The sequence below is a fragment of the Hemiselmis andersenii genome, chromosome 3 (assembly GCF_000018645.1).
Source record: "Hemiselmis andersenii chromosome 3, complete sequence; nucleomorph".
Classification (NCBI taxonomy): Eukaryota; class Cryptophyceae; order Cryptomonadales; family Hemiselmidaceae; genus Hemiselmis; species Hemiselmis andersenii.
This window is the reverse complement of record NC_009979.1, coordinates 74,322-89,333: the sequence shown is the minus strand read 5'-3', so window position 1 is coordinate 89,333 and position 15,012 is coordinate 74,322. Positions and strand designations below refer to the sequence as shown.

Here is a 15,012-nt window from a genome sequence, read left to right as displayed (position 1 = left end):
TTTTATGAAAAATTTTAATGTTTATGAAAATTTTATCACCCAAAAAAATACAAAAGATGGAAAAAAAAAAATTCCCGATTTAAAAAAAGACCGGAAAAAAAAAATAAAAATTTCAAAAATTGAACAAATTCAAAATTTTTTGGGATTTTATAAAAATTTTTCTAACGAAATAGAAAAATTTCGGGATTTTTCAAAAAATGAAATGCTAAATCATATCCGGGGGAGTCCGATTACAGCCGGGATTTTGGAAGAAAAACTTGAAGGCAACAAAGCAATAATTTCAACCAATAATGGTTTTGAATTTTATGTCGAAATTTGTTCTTTTGTTGATACAAAAGATTTAAAAGCAGGAGATGCAGTTTTATTGCACGGAAAGTCTTTTTCTGTAATTGGTTTTGTCAAAGAACAGGTCAACCCGCTTGTAAATTTAATGAAAATCGACTTGGCTCCTTCAGAAAGTTTTTCGACCATAGGAGGGTTGAAAAAACAGATTCAAGAAATAAAAGAAGTAATCGAGTTGCCTTTAAATAGACCAGAAATTTTTTTGGAAATTGGAATTGTTCCGCCTAAAGGAGTAATATTATATGGAGAACCAGGAACGGGAAAAACTTTGCTAGCAAAAGCCGTTGCAAATCGAACCAAAGCTACTTTTTTTAGGATTGCTGGTTCAGAACTTGTCCAAAAATTTTTAGGCGACGGACCCAAATTGGTCAGAGAGATTTTTTTTTCAGCCTCCCTTTTTATTCCTTCAATCGTTTTTATAGATGAAATAGATGCTATTGGAACAACCAGATTTGATACATTTAGCGGAGGAGAAAAAGAAATTCAACGAACTATGTTAGAAATGCTAAATCAACTTGATGGTTTTGATCCTCGAGACAACATAAAAGTTATTATGGCAACTAATCGAATCGACAGTTTAGACCCGGCTTTGATTAGACCCGGGAGAATCGATAGAAAAATTGAATTTCCTTTTCCTGACCATAAAACCATGATTCAGATATTTAAAATTCACACAAAAAAAATGAGAATTGATCAAAATCTTAAAATTGAAAATTTTTTATTCCGAAAAGAAAATTTTTCCGGGGCGGATATCAAAGCAATTTGTACCGAGTCGGCTCTAATCGCTTTGAGAAACTATAGACTTATTGTAGAGGAAAACGACTTAAAAAAGGCAAAAGATTCAATTTTGAAAAGGAAAAAGGAGAAATTTCTGGGAATACTTTATAATTAAAGATTATTTTTTCGAAAAAAAACCTTTTTCACTCTCAAGTTAAAAAAACAAATTTTTTTTTTTCTAAACAATTCCTAAACATCTGCATCCTTTTTCATCAACGATATTAAGTAGCAATTTTGTTTGAGGTATTAAAAATCGTTTTTTTATTATATTGGCACATCTTTTTATAATTTCTATAGCTTCCTGAAGATTCATTTTTTGTTTATAATATCGATCTAAAAAAGAGGATAAAATCAAGGAAGAGTGACCTTGTACACAAAAATCCATTCTTTGGAGAGACCCTAAATAATCGATAAAATATAAAGATGAACCATAAATTTTATCAAATCCTATCAAGGTTAGGTTTATATTTATTGGGTTTTTTCTTAGACAATCTGAAAGTTCCTTTCGTATGCAATTTGCAACTGATCGGGTTGATAAGGTTAATCCAGTTTTTAAAGTATACAACTGAATGGTTTTTTGTAAAAAATCTGTAAATTGAATTACATCTCCAGGATAGCCTGAAACTGCTAAAAATTTATTTTTTCCAATTTCTATATATTTATTTAGATTAGTTTTTGTAATTAAAAAAGATTTAAAACTTAATGTATCAATAGCACATATTCCGAAACCTTTTCCATTTAAGGAAATGATAGTGTCCATTTTCCAAAAATTAAGACAGTTGTTAAATAATAAAAAAAATTTATGAATCAATCGAAAACCATTATCCATCCACTTGCCATTGTAGATATTTTGAAAGAATTTCAAGATATTAAAAAAAAAAAGTTTTCTGGAAAAAAAATCGGTTCTTTATTAGGCTATTATAAAAAAAAAAAAAATTTTGTTACATCTTCTTTTAGAATACCTTTTAAGCAAAAAATGGAAAAAAATTGGTTTTTGGATCAAGTATTTATGGAAAAGATGGCAGCTATGTTTAAGAAGATTAATTCCAGAGAAAAAATCATCGGGTGGTACGCTTTAAAAAAAAAATTAAATTCAAGTGAATCTAGAATTCATCGCATTTTTTTTGGATATACTCATCGACCAATTTTTTTACATCTTTGGGTGAGCAAAGAAATAAACGGGCTAATTATTGATATTTTTACAGAAAAACAGAAAAACATAAAAGGTGGTAAATTTTTAAAAACAATGGCAGTGGAAATCGGGATGTTGGAATCTGAAGAAGTTGCAATTCATCAAATTTTATCTAATTCAAAAACTTCCCCCTATTTGAACTCTCTTGATATTACAAAAAAATGGCAATGTTCGATAATTTTTTTTATTAAATATATTCAAAAAGTAATAAAAAATCAAAAAAATAAGAAATCAATTTTAGAATCACAATTATTCGAATTGAAATTTGTTGAAAAATTTGTAACTTTAAATAAAAATTACGAAAATAATAATTTTTTTCATATTGAAAAAAGATTATTGATTTTATATATTTCTTCAATTTTGAGATTAATTACATCGATTGAAAATTTTGCCTTTTTTTCTTTAAATAAATATTTAAGATAGAAAAAATAATTTTTTTAAATAAAAAGTTTCATTTTATCTTCAATTCAAATTAGATTTTAAAAAAGAATGGGACGCGTGAAAACCAAAACTGTTAAAAAATCAGCTCGTTTTTTGTTAGAAAAATACTATTCTAGCTTGACTCTTGATTTTCAAACAAATAAAAAAATATGTGACGAGGTTGCATTGATTCCATCAAAAGGCTTAAGAAATAAAATAGCAGGCTATGTTACTCACTTGTCGAAAAGAATAAAAAAAGGTCCGGTCCGAGGAATTTCTTTGAAATTACAAGAAAATGAAAAAGATTCAAAAATAGAGCCAAAAATTTCAGAGTTAATTAAGACAACTGAAACCATAGAAGTTGATATTGAAACCAAATCTTTAATTTTTTCATTGTTTGAAAATTCCCCGGAAACTTTAAAAATGTTTAAATAAAATTATTTTTATGAAACCTTTAAAATGACTTTTACATAAATTTTTTTACTATTTATATTTTAAACAATAACACAATAAGGTTCGGGTTCAAAAGATTTAATTTTCCTAAAAGAAACGATGTGCCTTTGATTAAAAACAAGGTTTTTTTTAGGAAAATTAAATATCTTTTCTCCTTTGTTTTTTTTACTTCTTCGAATACAATCTTTTGCTTTTATTCTTTCGAGAAATTCAGTTTTTGAATTACTTTTTTTTATATGTTCGATTTTAACATTAATTTTTTTCAAAATTTTTCGATTTCCTACTACTTTGAAAATTTTTAAGCCAACTGAAGATCTAGTGATATTGAAAATTTTTCCCGTTTTCCCATGGTAGTATTTAAAAGGCATCCCTTTATGAACGAATGAATTGACTTTAATATCTACAAGCTCTCCAATTTTGAAATTTTTTAAATAGGTAGAAGTATGTTGAGGTCCATGGTTACGAAAAGCCTGTGAAAAGGTATATCTTGTGTTTGATCTTTTTCCTCCAGAACGTGACATTTCTTATTTTATTTTAAAGTAAATTAATTTCCTGTGAATTTCAAACCCCTTATTTTTAAAATAAAAATGGAAAAAAACAAAACAGTAAGAAGCGTTCCTGCTGGACTTTTTATAACCGTGTATGCGGATTTTTTAAAAAAAAGTGGGAGAATCGAACTTCCTTCTTGGTTAAATATAGTGAAAACTGGAGTTAATAAGTCAAACGCTCCAGAAAATCCGAATTGGTTTTTTTACCGATTGGCAGCTTTATCCAGAAAATTTTATTTAAATCGAGGAAAAGGAGTTGGAAATTTACGAAAAGGTTACGGCGGAAAAAAAAGGAGAGGTTCTAAACCATCAAAAAAAGTTCCTTCTTCTGGAAAAATTATTCGCTTTGCACTTCAACAACTTGAGAAATTGAAAATAATTGAAAAAAACAACAAAGGCCAAAGAAAAATTACAAAAAAGGCAAAACAAGATATGGATAATAGAGCTGAAAAAATTATTCTATCGATTTTGTAAAAAAAGAAAAAAAAATCTCTATTTCAAAAGAATTTAAAATTCGACAATAATTTATTAAAAAAAAAGATTAAATTTAAAAAAAAATTCATCTCCATAAAAAAAAATAAATTCTCTAAAGCTTGGAAAATATATCCCTTTTCCAATAATTTTTTTAAAAAAAATTAATTTTTTTTTTCTTTTTTCTATATTAAAGAAAATTAACGATTAGAAATTGAAAAAATTAATACAACTATCCGAATTTATTTATTTTCTTTGATTATTAAAAAGAAAACATTTTTAAATTTACGGTCAATTATTTTTTTTTTTTTTTTTTCTGAATAAACAGAAAAAAAAATTTATAAATATGAGAAAAAGTAAACCTGAGAAATTATTTTAATTCCCTTTTATCGAAGCGACAAGTTCTAGTCAAAGAAAAAATTTATTTATTATTTTTCCCTTTTAAAAATACAAAACAAAAATCAAACATATATATAAAAAAATAAAAAAATTGCATATGAAAAATATTTTCGAAATGGAATTGAAATAAAAAAAAATAGTAAATAAAAATCGACTATTAAATTTTTGAATTTAGTGACTTGAGTTTCTGAAAAAGTGGAACATCGAGTAATCTTTATAACGAGAAATTTTTTGTGAGAAAAATTTTTTTTTATATATAAAAATTTTAAAACCTAAAAACTTTCTTTTTTTTTAAAGAAAAGTGACTCTAATTATAAACAATAAAAAAAATTTTTTTTAACTTTCCCAAAATGTTCTTTTTTCATTTTAAAAAAAACAAAATTCGTAAAAAAAATTTTGATATAGAGTTAATTTCTAAAAAAAAAATTTTTTATATAAAACTTACTCAAAAATTTTTATTGAAAAATTTTTTGAGAATAAGAAAAAACATCAAAAAAAGAAGCAAAACAGTTTTATTTTTCAGCCAGATAAAAACTACGGATAAAAATATTTTAAAAAATCAAAAGTTTTCCGAGAAACATCTTGATGAAATAAAAAATTTTAGATTCCTTTTTTTTATAAATAAAACTAGCATGTTTTTTTTCAACGGATTTTTCAAACACCGGTTTAGAAATTTTATCAAGTTTCATAAAAAAGTTTTTACGGTTTTTCCGAATTTATAAAAAAATTGTAAGTTCTAAAAGTTTAAAATAATTTTAAATAAATTTTTTTAAGGCCAAATTTTTTCTAGAAATATTAATTAGTTTTCCTTTATTTATTATTTCCAATTCCATTTTTTCAGAAGAATTTTTAGTTTTTTTTCTTTCTAGAAATTTTAAATTTCTTTTTGGATCGATATTTTTCTCAATGACAGAGACATTGTCTGAAGATATTATCAAAAATCCATTATTTTTTTTTACTGAAAGACATTCCAGAATTATTAATTTTTCTTTTATAAATTTTACAATTCCTTCTGTTTTCTGGTGAGGTCCAGAAATTATTTTAACAAAATTGCCACAAAAAATAATATGGTTAAAAAAGTCCTTTCCGATAGCTAAATCAGTTTTCAAAATTTTTAAAACTTTTTGAGCGATGGAAACGCTTATGATCTCAGTTTTTTCATTTAAATTTAAAAATTTTAAAAAATTAAATTCTTGACCAATTAAAATTTTTATTGAAAAATCTCGAGAATCGGCGAAAATTTTCCCTTTATTTTTTATATATATTTCATTATTTTTTTCTTCGGGAGTTTTCGCAAAAATATTATCTGGTTGGTTATTTATTATATTGTTTCGAAAATTACTTAAATGATCGATTTTGACTCTGTTGAAAAATTTTTTCTGGGTTTTATTTTTTTCCAAAAAAAGTTGGTTTGTTTTTTTTTTTGGAAATTTTTTTTCTGAAACCAGATCATCTTTTTTAAAAAAAGTGAAAAAAACGAAATCATTTTCTAATTTTTCAATTTTCACAACTTTTTGGCGATCTTTTCCTTTTTTAATTATTGCAATATCCAAAATTTTAAAAAAAGGGACAAAATTTTCAACATGAAAAATTTTCAAAATTCTTTTTTCGCAAGATGTGATTTCCGAAAGAAAAGAAGTTGTGCTTATTATTTGAGGAGGAAAATCAAAATCTATTTCACTCGCTATTTCTGTATACAATAAATTTTTTCCATAATCTAAAAAAAAAACGTTAAGAAATTGCTTAAAAAAAATTTTATTTTTTTTTTTGAAAGAAGACAATAAAATTTCGGCAATAAAAACTTGAGAAAATTTTTTAAATTGAAACTTTTTAATTTTGGTTCCTGAAAAAAAATAATTTTTATCATTTCCTTTCATTGGATATGGTATGTAAATAAATAAATAAAAACGTGGTTATAATTTAATTAATTATTTTATTGAAATATGAAATCTTTGGACAAAATTTTTGAATTCAGCCATTTAAATTTTTTCTTTATTTATATCGATCACTTTCGGTTCCCAAAACCATCAATCTATTTACATCATTAAATCGTATTTGAAAAATTTTGTCAAATTTGGTTGAAATAAGGATTGGATTGGATATTTTTTGCTTAGTTTTTGATTCGAAATTTGGAAATAAGAAATTTCCCAACATTTTTATATTTCTTTTTTCCGAGGTGTAAGCAAAAAGTTCATCTTTTTGACCATATGCTCCATTAGTGAACGTATTTCTATCTAATTTGTCGAAAATTCTTTTTCTTAATTTATTCATTCTGATATCCCAAAAATCCATTTTGTTGGATAAACCTGCCATCATTAGCTCAAGGCCATTTGGTGAGAATTCAAGCGAATAAATCGAGCTTTCATAGCTTTCAATTCTTCCTATAGCCTTAGCACTTCGAATATCCCATAAAAAAGACAAAGAATCACTTGATCCTGATGCAAAAACCGAACCACAAGGATGCCAACGCACAACATTTATGTCTGAAGAATGCCCTTTAAAAATTCTTAAAGGAAAAATTTGAGAAGGGTTCCATAATAAAGGTGATTTATTTGAGCCTCCAGTAACAAAAAAAGAATTTTTTTCTGAAAAAGCAGCGTCCCATATCGGATCATATAAATTTTCATAATTTATTAGAAGTCTTTTAGTTTTTGCTGACCAAAATTTTAATTCGCCATTTATACTTCCTGTAAGAAAAAAATTATCACAGGCACTATATTTTGTCAGATAAACTGAAGAAGAGTGAGCTTTTAAAATTACAGATTTTTTTTTCACATTTTTATCTAATTTTTCAAAACAACAAACAGAAGAATCTTGCCACCCAGTTAAAATGGAATTTTCATTTTTTGAAATTTCTAAAGAATTTAATCGAAAACATTTTTGAGTTATAAATTTAAATAACTTACATACTTTGGAAATATTTGGTGTGTTTAGATTTAGATCATCAAAATAAGGTTGTTCTTTTTCAATTTTTTTTTTAAATTTATCATTTTTGTCTTTTTTAAAAGATTCATTATGTTCGATTTTTTTTGGTAAGTTTTTATTATTATTTTTTTTCATCATTACGTTTTTTTTAATCAATATTATCTGAAATTTTTCGTTTAAAAATTTGAAAAATTTGAAAAATTTTTTTTTTTCAAAATATTCAATAAAAATGGAAAAGGCATTAACTTCAATTTCGATTTTAAAAATAATTCTTTTAACGAATTTAATGATTTTTTTTATTTCGTTTTTTAAAAAAAATTTGTTTTTTATTGAATGGATGTTTAAATCCAAAAAACATTTTTTAAAGTCAGAATTAAATCTTGTTAAAAAAACTTTGGCTTCAATAAAATGACCTTTTTCTAAAAGGTCTAAAAGAAAACAAAAAGCCAAAGGAATTAAAAATTTTTTAAAATATTTTTTATAAGGTTTTATGGAAAGAAAAACCCATAATCGAAAATTTGAATAAACTTCGCTATTTTGCATAGGATCAAAAATTAAATTTTTTTTTTCCAAATAGTTTTTATTTAATCTATTTTTTTTAAGTTTTAAAAAGATATTAGCATTTTCACTTAAAAATGAAAAACTTTTTTGATTTATTGAATTTTTTTGAAAAACTTTTTGGTTTTCTGTATCCATTAAGAATTTCTTTTATTTTTTAAATAAAAATTATGTTTCGGGAGTTTTCTTAAAAAACAAATGAAATATTTTTCTAATTATTATGAAAAAATCACTTTTTTACAAAACTGTAGGTTTTTCGATAAATTATCTCTTCTGATTTGCGTAAACGAATTGAAAAATTCATTATGGATAGAAATTCTTTTAGAAATTTCATATTTATTCGAAAAAAAAAGACCAAATACAATAGTTACAAATTTAAAATTCAAATTTTTTTCATTATTTTTAGATTCTAATTTAAAAAAATTTTCGAAAGAAGGCTTTACTAAACCAAAAAAAATACCAAATATAATTGATAATTTAAAGATTTCTCACACCTTATCTATCGATGAATACATTAAAGCCAGATTAAATGGACTTAAATTTTTTCGGTTTTATTCTCATTGGAAACGGAATACTTGGAAATTAATCGAGCTCGTTTTTGAAAACATAATGAAAACTTTATTTTCCAGTGGAAAAATTAAAGAATTTTTTTTTCTTCTCAACGAAACAAATCGGTATGATCTTTTAACTCAAATAATACAAAGATCAAAAAAAAAAATAAATTTTTTTTGTTTTTTCATAAGATCAGGAAAATATTTTAAAACAACTAGACACAAATTATGGATTGACTTTTTGGCAAATCAAATAATTAACCGAAAAATTCCAAAAAAAACTAAACTTTTAAAAAACGAATTTACAATTCCTTTTTTCCTAATTTTTTTAAAAACTTTAATTCTAAAAAAGAAAAAAGGAATAAAAAAATTCTTAATGAAAATAAAAAATTCTATCAATTTTATAATTATAAATCAATTACGGACTTTGTTTGATAATTTTTCCGAAAATGGAGTTTTCAACACCGACTTTTATTGGTGCAAAAGTTTTTTAAAATATTTTTTTTTCTTACTTTATACCATCTTTACTGGAAAATTAGAAGAAAATCTTTTTTTAATCCGCCCTGTGTTAAAAAAACTAGAAACTCAAGGGCTTATTAAAATAAAAAATTTTTTGAAAAGCTTTTACCAAGAAAGGGATTTGTCTGATTTTTTATTGAAGACTTCAACGATCTATGCTTTAGGAATAATTTCTAATAATATAAATCAAAATTTTTTTTTCATTGAATTTTTGTCGAAATTTGATAAAATATCTGGTTGGTTAAAATTTTTCATAGGAAATTCTTTATTTATGATAAATTATAGAAATTGGAAATTTTTTAAACCTTTTTTAAATTTTTTTGAAAACAATTTAATTTCTCCCCATATAAAAGGAGGAGTTTTTTTTGGAGTTGGAATAGAATTTAAAAATTCTTTTTCATTTGAGAAAATTTTCATTAAAAAATTTCATTTCATTTTATCTAATCCCAAAGATTCTATTTTGAAATACGGAGCCACTTTAGGATTAAGCCTTTGTGTCATGAAAAAAATTAGAGATCCCAAAAAAAGTTATTCATTTAATTTAATTAAAAACGCAATATCATCGGATTTGATTTCAGGTGTTGCTTTTGGATTATCTATTGGTTTAATTTTTTTAGGTTCTTTTTCTTTTTTCTTATTAAAAAAAATTTCGACTTTACTCCATGAAACGGAACATGAAAAAATTGAAAAAACCCTTGTTTTATCTATTGCTCTCCTTTTCTATAAAAAAAAAGAACAGAGTTCAATAATTTTTAACAAATTTTTTCGGGAAAAAGATCCGATATTAAGATATTCATCTATTTTGATTCAAACTCTTGCCTATGCTGAAACAGGGAATTTTCAAATTGTTAGAAAATTTCTGAAAATCATTGCAAATGATTCAAATAATGAGATTAAAAAAGCTTCCCTTATTGGAATCGGTTTTATTTTTTATTCAAAATTTGAAATAATTAAAAAAATTTTCAAACAATTGACTGGAAATTACAACCCTTTTATAAGATATGGAGTTTGTTTTGGAATTGCATTAAGTATAGGAAGAAAAAAACATAAAGAAGGAATCGAGGTCTTAAAAAAACTTACTGAAGATCCCGTCGATTTTGTCCGATCAGCAGCTTTTATTTCATTAGGAATGATATTTTTTCAACAAAAAGATAGTTACGAAAAGAACAAAATTAAAAAATTTTTAAAACAGAACCTTAAAAATAAAGATAATTCTAACTTTTCAAGATTTGGAATTATAATTGGTTTTTCTTTTGTAGAATTTATAGGAGGAAGAAGAAAAATCCAAAATAAAAACATAAATTTTAAAGAAGAAAAAATAATTGGAGCTTTTTTATTTATTCAACATTGGTCTTGGTTACCTCTTCTTCCTTTTATTTTAATATAGTTAAATCGGTTTGTGTAGAAGCAGTGATGGCCGAGAGGTTAAGGCGCTAGCCTGCTAAGTTAGTGGGTTTACCCGCGCGAGTTCGAATCTCGCTCACTGCGAAATTTTTTTTATTAAATGAATTTATTTTTTTTTAGCAATAACTTTGTAATTTTTAAAAGGAAAAATTTGCTCGAAAAATTTAATAAAACTGATGATTTTTCTTTAATCAAAAATTTTCGAATCAAAAATAAAAAAATTAGCCTTAATATTTTACGAACAAACGCTCTCGAGAAGCGAACAACAAAAAATGGCAAAAAAATGATAAAAAATTATTTTAGAGAAATTCCTTCTAATAGAATGGTTTTTTTTTTATCTTTTTTAGGTATTTCAGAAACTTTTTATTTAACTTTGACAAAAATTTTTAATTCTGCTCTGATTTGCAATTTAGGAACTTGTTCAGTTGTTTTGAACTCTCCTTTTTCTATTTTTATTGGAATTCCTTTTAGTTTTTTCGGTTTACTTTTATATGGTCAAATTTTTGTTTATATTTTAAATAAAAATAATAAAGTTTCTTTCTTAAAAAAAGATCTGTTTTTAGAATATTTTTTGGTTTTTTTTGGTTTTTTTGAGGTTTATTTTTCTTTAGTACTCGAAATTGTTCTTAAAGAACCATGTGAGTGGTGTCTTTTATCTATTCTATTTTGCATAGGAATATTAACAAATTGTTTTTTTTTACAAAAAAATTCAAAAAAGGTTTACAATAAATTTATTATTGGGACTTTGTTTTTCTTTACCTTTTTTCAATATCTTGGAAACATGGTAGAAATTAGTTTTTTTTTAGTAAAATAAAATTTAAAAATTCTATATAAAAAATTTTCTATTTTATTTTTATTTAAAAAGAAAAAAATGGAAACGGAAATTAAAGAAAAAATAAACAGTGAAAAAAATTGTTCAATAATTTTACGAAAATATTTTATTTCAAAAAATTTTCTAAAAAAAAAAAAAATTGAGAAAAATATTTTAAAATTTCAAAAAAATTTGACTTCGATAGAAATTTTGAATGAACAATTGAAAAATTTTTTGCAAGAAATTTTTTTGTTAAAAAAGGAATTTTCTTTTATAGGAGAAGTAGTTCAAAGAATTAACAAAGATAAAATTTTGGTGAAAATTAACCAAGATGGAAAATTTTTAGTGAATTGTGGTAAAAAGATGGAAAGAATTCAAACTTCACCAGGAGCTAGAATTGCTATCAGAAGTAATAATTATATCGCTCATCGAATCTTGTCTTCAAAAACTGACCCTTTGGTTTCTTTAATGAAAATTGAAAATGTTCCTTTATCTACATATGATTCAATAGGAGGTCTTGATTTTCAAATAATTCAAATAAAGGAAGTAATTGAATTTCCAATTAAATTCCCTGAAATTTTTGAAACATTAGGAGTTACTCAACCAAAAGGCGTACTTTTGTATGGTCCTCCGGGCACAGGGAAAACCCTTCTAGCCCGAGCCGTTGCTCATCATTCAGGATGTACTTTCATAAGAATGAGTGGTTCTGAATTAGTTCAAAAATATATTGGTGAAGGGAGCCGGATGGTACGTGAAATTTTTTTAATGGCAAAAACTCATGCACCAAGCATAATTTTTATGGATGAGGTAGATTCTGTGGGATCAAGTCGGGGAAATAGCGAAGATTCTAATGGAGATTCAGAAGTTCAACGAACTATGTTGGAACTTTTGAATCAGCTAGATGGGTTTGAAGCCCAACAAAATATTAAAGTTATGATGGCTACAAATAGATTAGATGTTCTTGATCCTGCTTTAATAAGACCTGGTAGAATAGACAGGAAAATTAGAGTACCAAACCCAAACGTGGAAGGACGTTTGGCAATTTTGAAAATTCATATTAAAAAAATAAAAGTCGAACCCGGAATCGATCTTTGGAAAATATCAAAAAATCTTCAAGGAGCTAGTGGAGCAGATATAAAAGCCGTGTGCACAGAAGCTGGTATGGTTGCTATTAAAAATTTAAGAACAACAATATCAAATGAGGATTTTAACCAGGGTATCAGAAAAGTTATCTACAAGGGCATTTCCATCCAATCATCAATTCATTCTCTTTTTTTGTATTAAAAAACCATTTTTTTTTTTTTTAAAAACGAAATCTTTTAAAAAACCTTCGAAATTAAATAAAAAAAAAATTTTTATACGAAAAAAATTTTGGAAATTTTTTCCTTCCTTTTGATATTTCTTTAATTTTTTTATTTTTTTAAATCAATTTGAAATTCTAAATTAAAAAATTTTTTTTTTTGAAATTTTAAATAATTTTTTAAGTATAATCTTCGGAAAATTTTTTAAATTTAAAAAAATCTAAATTTTAAAATTCATTTTTAAATTTTAACTCGAATGAAAAAATTCATTGATCTATTCCAATAATCCTCAAAAAAATTTTATTTTTTTCAAGAAAAAAATAAGCAATTTTCTTTTCCTTTAGGTTGATTTTTTTAAGAATTAATTATCATTTTTTCTTCCAAAAAAATTCTCAGATTTAACCCTTCCGTTTTTTAAAAATTTTTAAAGTAAATTATCTTTTCTATTAGGTCTATAAAACTTTTCCCAACAAAAAAAAATTTTTATGTTAAAAATAGAAAATGCCAAAGCTATTAGAACATTATAAAAAAAAAAAAAAAAATTTCTTTCTAATATTGAATCAAAATTAATGTGTAAATTAAAAGTGAACTAATTTTCAATAAATTTTTAAAGCGAAAATGGAAAATTCGGAGTTAAAAAAAAAAAAAGAAAAAACCCCTTATCAAGAGTATATGAAAAACAATGTCCCAAAATTGAAAGCGATTCACCAAAATTTATCTCACAAAGAAATTTTTCGTTTATCGGCATTAAACTGGAAAGACGCTATTGAAAATCCAAAAAATCAAAAATAATTAATTTTTAAATTAAAAAAATATTTTAATTTCTTTTACATTTTAAAAACAAAAATTTTCATCCGAAAGATGGTTATCATCATAAGAATTAAGCGTGGTGCATTTTTTTTTAATCATTAATAAAAAAAATTTAATTTTTTTTTTGTATAAATTTTCCAAAAAGTAAAAAATAAGACAACTGTTTTAATTTTTTATGCATCACCAAATAAGGGTTTCTGAAATAGATTTAGCTATTTTTTTCTACCTTCAGGAATGTGGGTTTATTCATTCGGCCTATACTTTTGCACAAGAATCTCGAATTAATTTTTTAAAATTAGAACAGAAAATTTTTCCTCCAGGTTTATTAATTTCCTTGATTCAACGAGGTATTGCATATGCTCAAATTGAATTGGCTTCTCCTCCTCTTTTTCGGAGCAATTCTCGATCTCCAATTGAAAATTTTTTATTTAGTAAAAATCATCTTTCCGAAAATTATTTTTTTAAAACCAAAAATGAGTTTAATAAAAAGAGAGGGAGAAACTTTTTTAACAATGATTTTTCGATTTTTTCTTTTTTTTGGCATATTCGAAAAACTGTCATGTTTTTTGGAACTCGAGATGGAAAATTTTACAAATGGAATATTGAACCAACAAAGAAAATAGAAAAAAAGAAAAAAATTTCTTCTCAATTTTTTTTGAGTAATAAAGCTTTTGAAAAAAAAGATTTAATTTCTTTGGATATAAATTTAATTGGAACTTTGATTGTGGCTGGTTTAAATAATGGTGAAATTTTTTTCTTAACAGAATCCGGCAAAATTTTAGAAAATTTTTCAATTCCTGAAAGCCCACCTCTAGAATTAAAATTCAATGAAAATTCCCGGAATATTCTTATTGGAAATAAACAAGGAAATATATTTATTTATTCTCTTTGGTATAAAAAATTGTTGGCAAAAGTTTCAATTCATAAACTCCCTTTAGTTGATCTACATTGGAATAAAAAAACAGAATTAGTCAGTGGTTCCAATGAAAAAATTTTAAGTTATTTTGAAATAAAAAAAAAGTTATGCAAGTTAATGAATCTTGATAATCATAAAATCAATCGAATTTCTATCTCCCAAAATAAATCTACATTAGCTTGTTGCTCTGAAGATTGTAAGATTCCTATTTTTTCTATTAACTTAAACCTTTTCCACCAAAATTTCTTATTTGAAAAACAAAAAAAAATATTGACAATTTTATGGGAACCCAAAAAAATTGTTCAGACCCAAAAAAGAGATTTCCAATATCTCTTAAGCTGTTCCAAAGATTTCATTATAAAAATCTGGAATACTCAAAAGGCCTGTTGTTTGGTAACCCTTTTTGAAAAATTTCCCATATTATCAATAAACTGGTGTGCTACGGGAAAATATATAATTTTATGCAATTCTTCAAATAAAGTTTCATTTTTTAAAAAAAACGGAAAAAAAAAAAAGGAAAATTTTTATCGATCTTCTACTTTTTCAGAAATACAGATCCACTCGATGGTTAAACGAATTGCATTTTTATCAAAAAATTCGATTTTCTATTATTAA

General features: G+C 24.4%; 14 protein-coding genes and 1 non-coding gene across 15 annotated transcripts; 11 read left to right on the top strand and 4 right to left on the bottom strand.

The window, feature by feature from the left end:
* Positions 1-4: 4 nt before the first annotated feature.
* On the top strand, positions 5-1,234 carry HAN_3g453 (prsS4; the record flags this gene model as incomplete). The annotated part of the gene is made up of 1 exon (XM_001712528.1): positions 5-1,234. One exon carries the CDS (start codon positions 5-7, stop codon positions 1,232-1,234), a length of 1,230 nt encoding a protein of 409 aa, XP_001712580.1.
* A 63-nt stretch (positions 1,235-1,297) lies between these two features.
* Positions 1,298-1,879, bottom strand: HAN_3g452 (prsB4; the record flags this gene model as incomplete). The annotated part of the gene is made up of 1 exon (XM_001712527.1): positions 1,298-1,879. One exon carries the CDS (start codon positions 1,877-1,879, stop codon positions 1,298-1,300), a length of 582 nt encoding a protein of 193 aa, XP_001712579.1.
* Positions 1,880-1,921: 42 nt separating this feature from the next.
* HAN_3g451 (prsS12) lies at positions 1,922-2,734 on the top strand (the record flags this gene model as incomplete). Its single annotated transcript, XM_001712526.1, has 1 exon — positions 1,922-2,734. One exon carries the CDS (start codon positions 1,922-1,924, stop codon positions 2,732-2,734), a length of 813 nt encoding a protein of 270 aa, XP_001712578.1.
* Positions 2,735-2,800: 66 nt separating this feature from the next.
* HAN_3g450 (rps17) lies at positions 2,801-3,166 on the top strand (the record flags this gene model as incomplete). The annotated part of the gene is made up of 1 exon (XM_001712525.1): positions 2,801-3,166. One exon carries the CDS (start codon positions 2,801-2,803, stop codon positions 3,164-3,166), a length of 366 nt encoding a protein of 121 aa, XP_001712577.1.
* Positions 3,167-3,225: 59 nt separating this feature from the next.
* On the bottom strand, positions 3,226-3,705 carry HAN_3g449 (rpl21; the record flags this gene model as incomplete). The annotated part of the gene is made up of 1 exon (XM_001712524.1): positions 3,226-3,705. One exon carries the CDS (start codon positions 3,703-3,705, stop codon positions 3,226-3,228), a length of 480 nt encoding a protein of 159 aa, XP_001712576.1.
* Positions 3,706-3,771: 66 nt separating this feature from the next.
* On the top strand, positions 3,772-4,206 carry HAN_3g448 (rps19; the record flags this gene model as incomplete). The annotated part of the gene is made up of 1 exon (XM_001712523.1): positions 3,772-4,206. One exon carries the CDS (start codon positions 3,772-3,774, stop codon positions 4,204-4,206), a length of 435 nt encoding a protein of 144 aa, XP_001712575.1.
* A 746-nt stretch (positions 4,207-4,952) lies between these two features.
* HAN_3g447 (hypothetical protein) lies at positions 4,953-5,324 on the top strand (the record flags this gene model as incomplete). The annotated part of the gene is made up of 1 exon (XM_001712522.1): positions 4,953-5,324. One exon carries the CDS (start codon positions 4,953-4,955, stop codon positions 5,322-5,324), a length of 372 nt encoding a protein of 123 aa, XP_001712574.1.
* Positions 5,325-5,357: 33 nt separating this feature from the next.
* HAN_3g446 (hypothetical protein) lies at positions 5,358-6,479 on the bottom strand (the record flags this gene model as incomplete). The annotated part of the gene is made up of 1 exon (XM_001712521.1): positions 5,358-6,479. One exon carries the CDS (start codon positions 6,477-6,479, stop codon positions 5,358-5,360), a length of 1,122 nt encoding a protein of 373 aa, XP_001712573.1.
* Positions 6,480-6,594: 115 nt separating this feature from the next.
* On the bottom strand, positions 6,595-8,223 carry HAN_3g445 (taf90; the record flags this gene model as incomplete). The annotated part of the gene is made up of 1 exon (XM_001712520.1): positions 6,595-8,223. One exon carries the CDS (start codon positions 8,221-8,223, stop codon positions 6,595-6,597), a length of 1,629 nt encoding a protein of 542 aa, XP_001712572.1.
* Positions 8,224-8,283: 60 nt separating this feature from the next.
* Positions 8,284-10,542, top strand: HAN_3g444 (prsS1; the record flags this gene model as incomplete). The annotated part of the gene is made up of 1 exon (XM_001712519.1): positions 8,284-10,542. The coding sequence occupies one exon, from the start codon at positions 8,284-8,286 to the stop codon at positions 10,540-10,542; it is 2,259 nt and encodes a 752-aa protein (XP_001712571.1).
* A 20-nt stretch (positions 10,543-10,562) lies between these two features.
* Positions 10,563-10,643, top strand: HAN_3g443. The gene has a single exon. It is a non-coding gene; the product is annotated as a tRNA-Ser (tRNA).
* A 16-nt stretch (positions 10,644-10,659) lies between these two features.
* Positions 10,660-11,373, top strand: HAN_3g442 (hypothetical protein; the record flags this gene model as incomplete). The annotated part of the gene is made up of 1 exon (XM_001712518.1): positions 10,660-11,373. The coding sequence occupies one exon, from the start codon at positions 10,660-10,662 to the stop codon at positions 11,371-11,373; it is 714 nt and encodes a 237-aa protein (XP_001712570.1).
* Positions 11,374-11,430: 57 nt separating this feature from the next.
* On the top strand, positions 11,431-12,654 carry HAN_3g441 (prsS8; the record flags this gene model as incomplete). The annotated part of the gene is made up of 1 exon (XM_001712517.1): positions 11,431-12,654. The coding sequence occupies one exon, from the start codon at positions 11,431-11,433 to the stop codon at positions 12,652-12,654; it is 1,224 nt and encodes a 407-aa protein (XP_001712569.1).
* Positions 12,655-13,289: 635 nt separating this feature from the next.
* HAN_3g440 (hypothetical protein) lies at positions 13,290-13,463 on the top strand (the record flags this gene model as incomplete). Its single annotated transcript, XM_001712516.1, has 1 exon — positions 13,290-13,463. The coding sequence occupies one exon, from the start codon at positions 13,290-13,292 to the stop codon at positions 13,461-13,463; it is 174 nt and encodes a 57-aa protein (XP_001712568.1).
* Positions 13,464-13,656: 193 nt separating this feature from the next.
* On the top strand, positions 13,657-15,012 carry HAN_3g439 (ebi; the record flags this gene model as incomplete). The annotated part of the gene is made up of 1 exon (XM_001712515.1): positions 13,657-15,012. One exon carries the CDS (start codon positions 13,657-13,659, stop codon positions 15,010-15,012), a length of 1,356 nt encoding a protein of 451 aa, XP_001712567.1.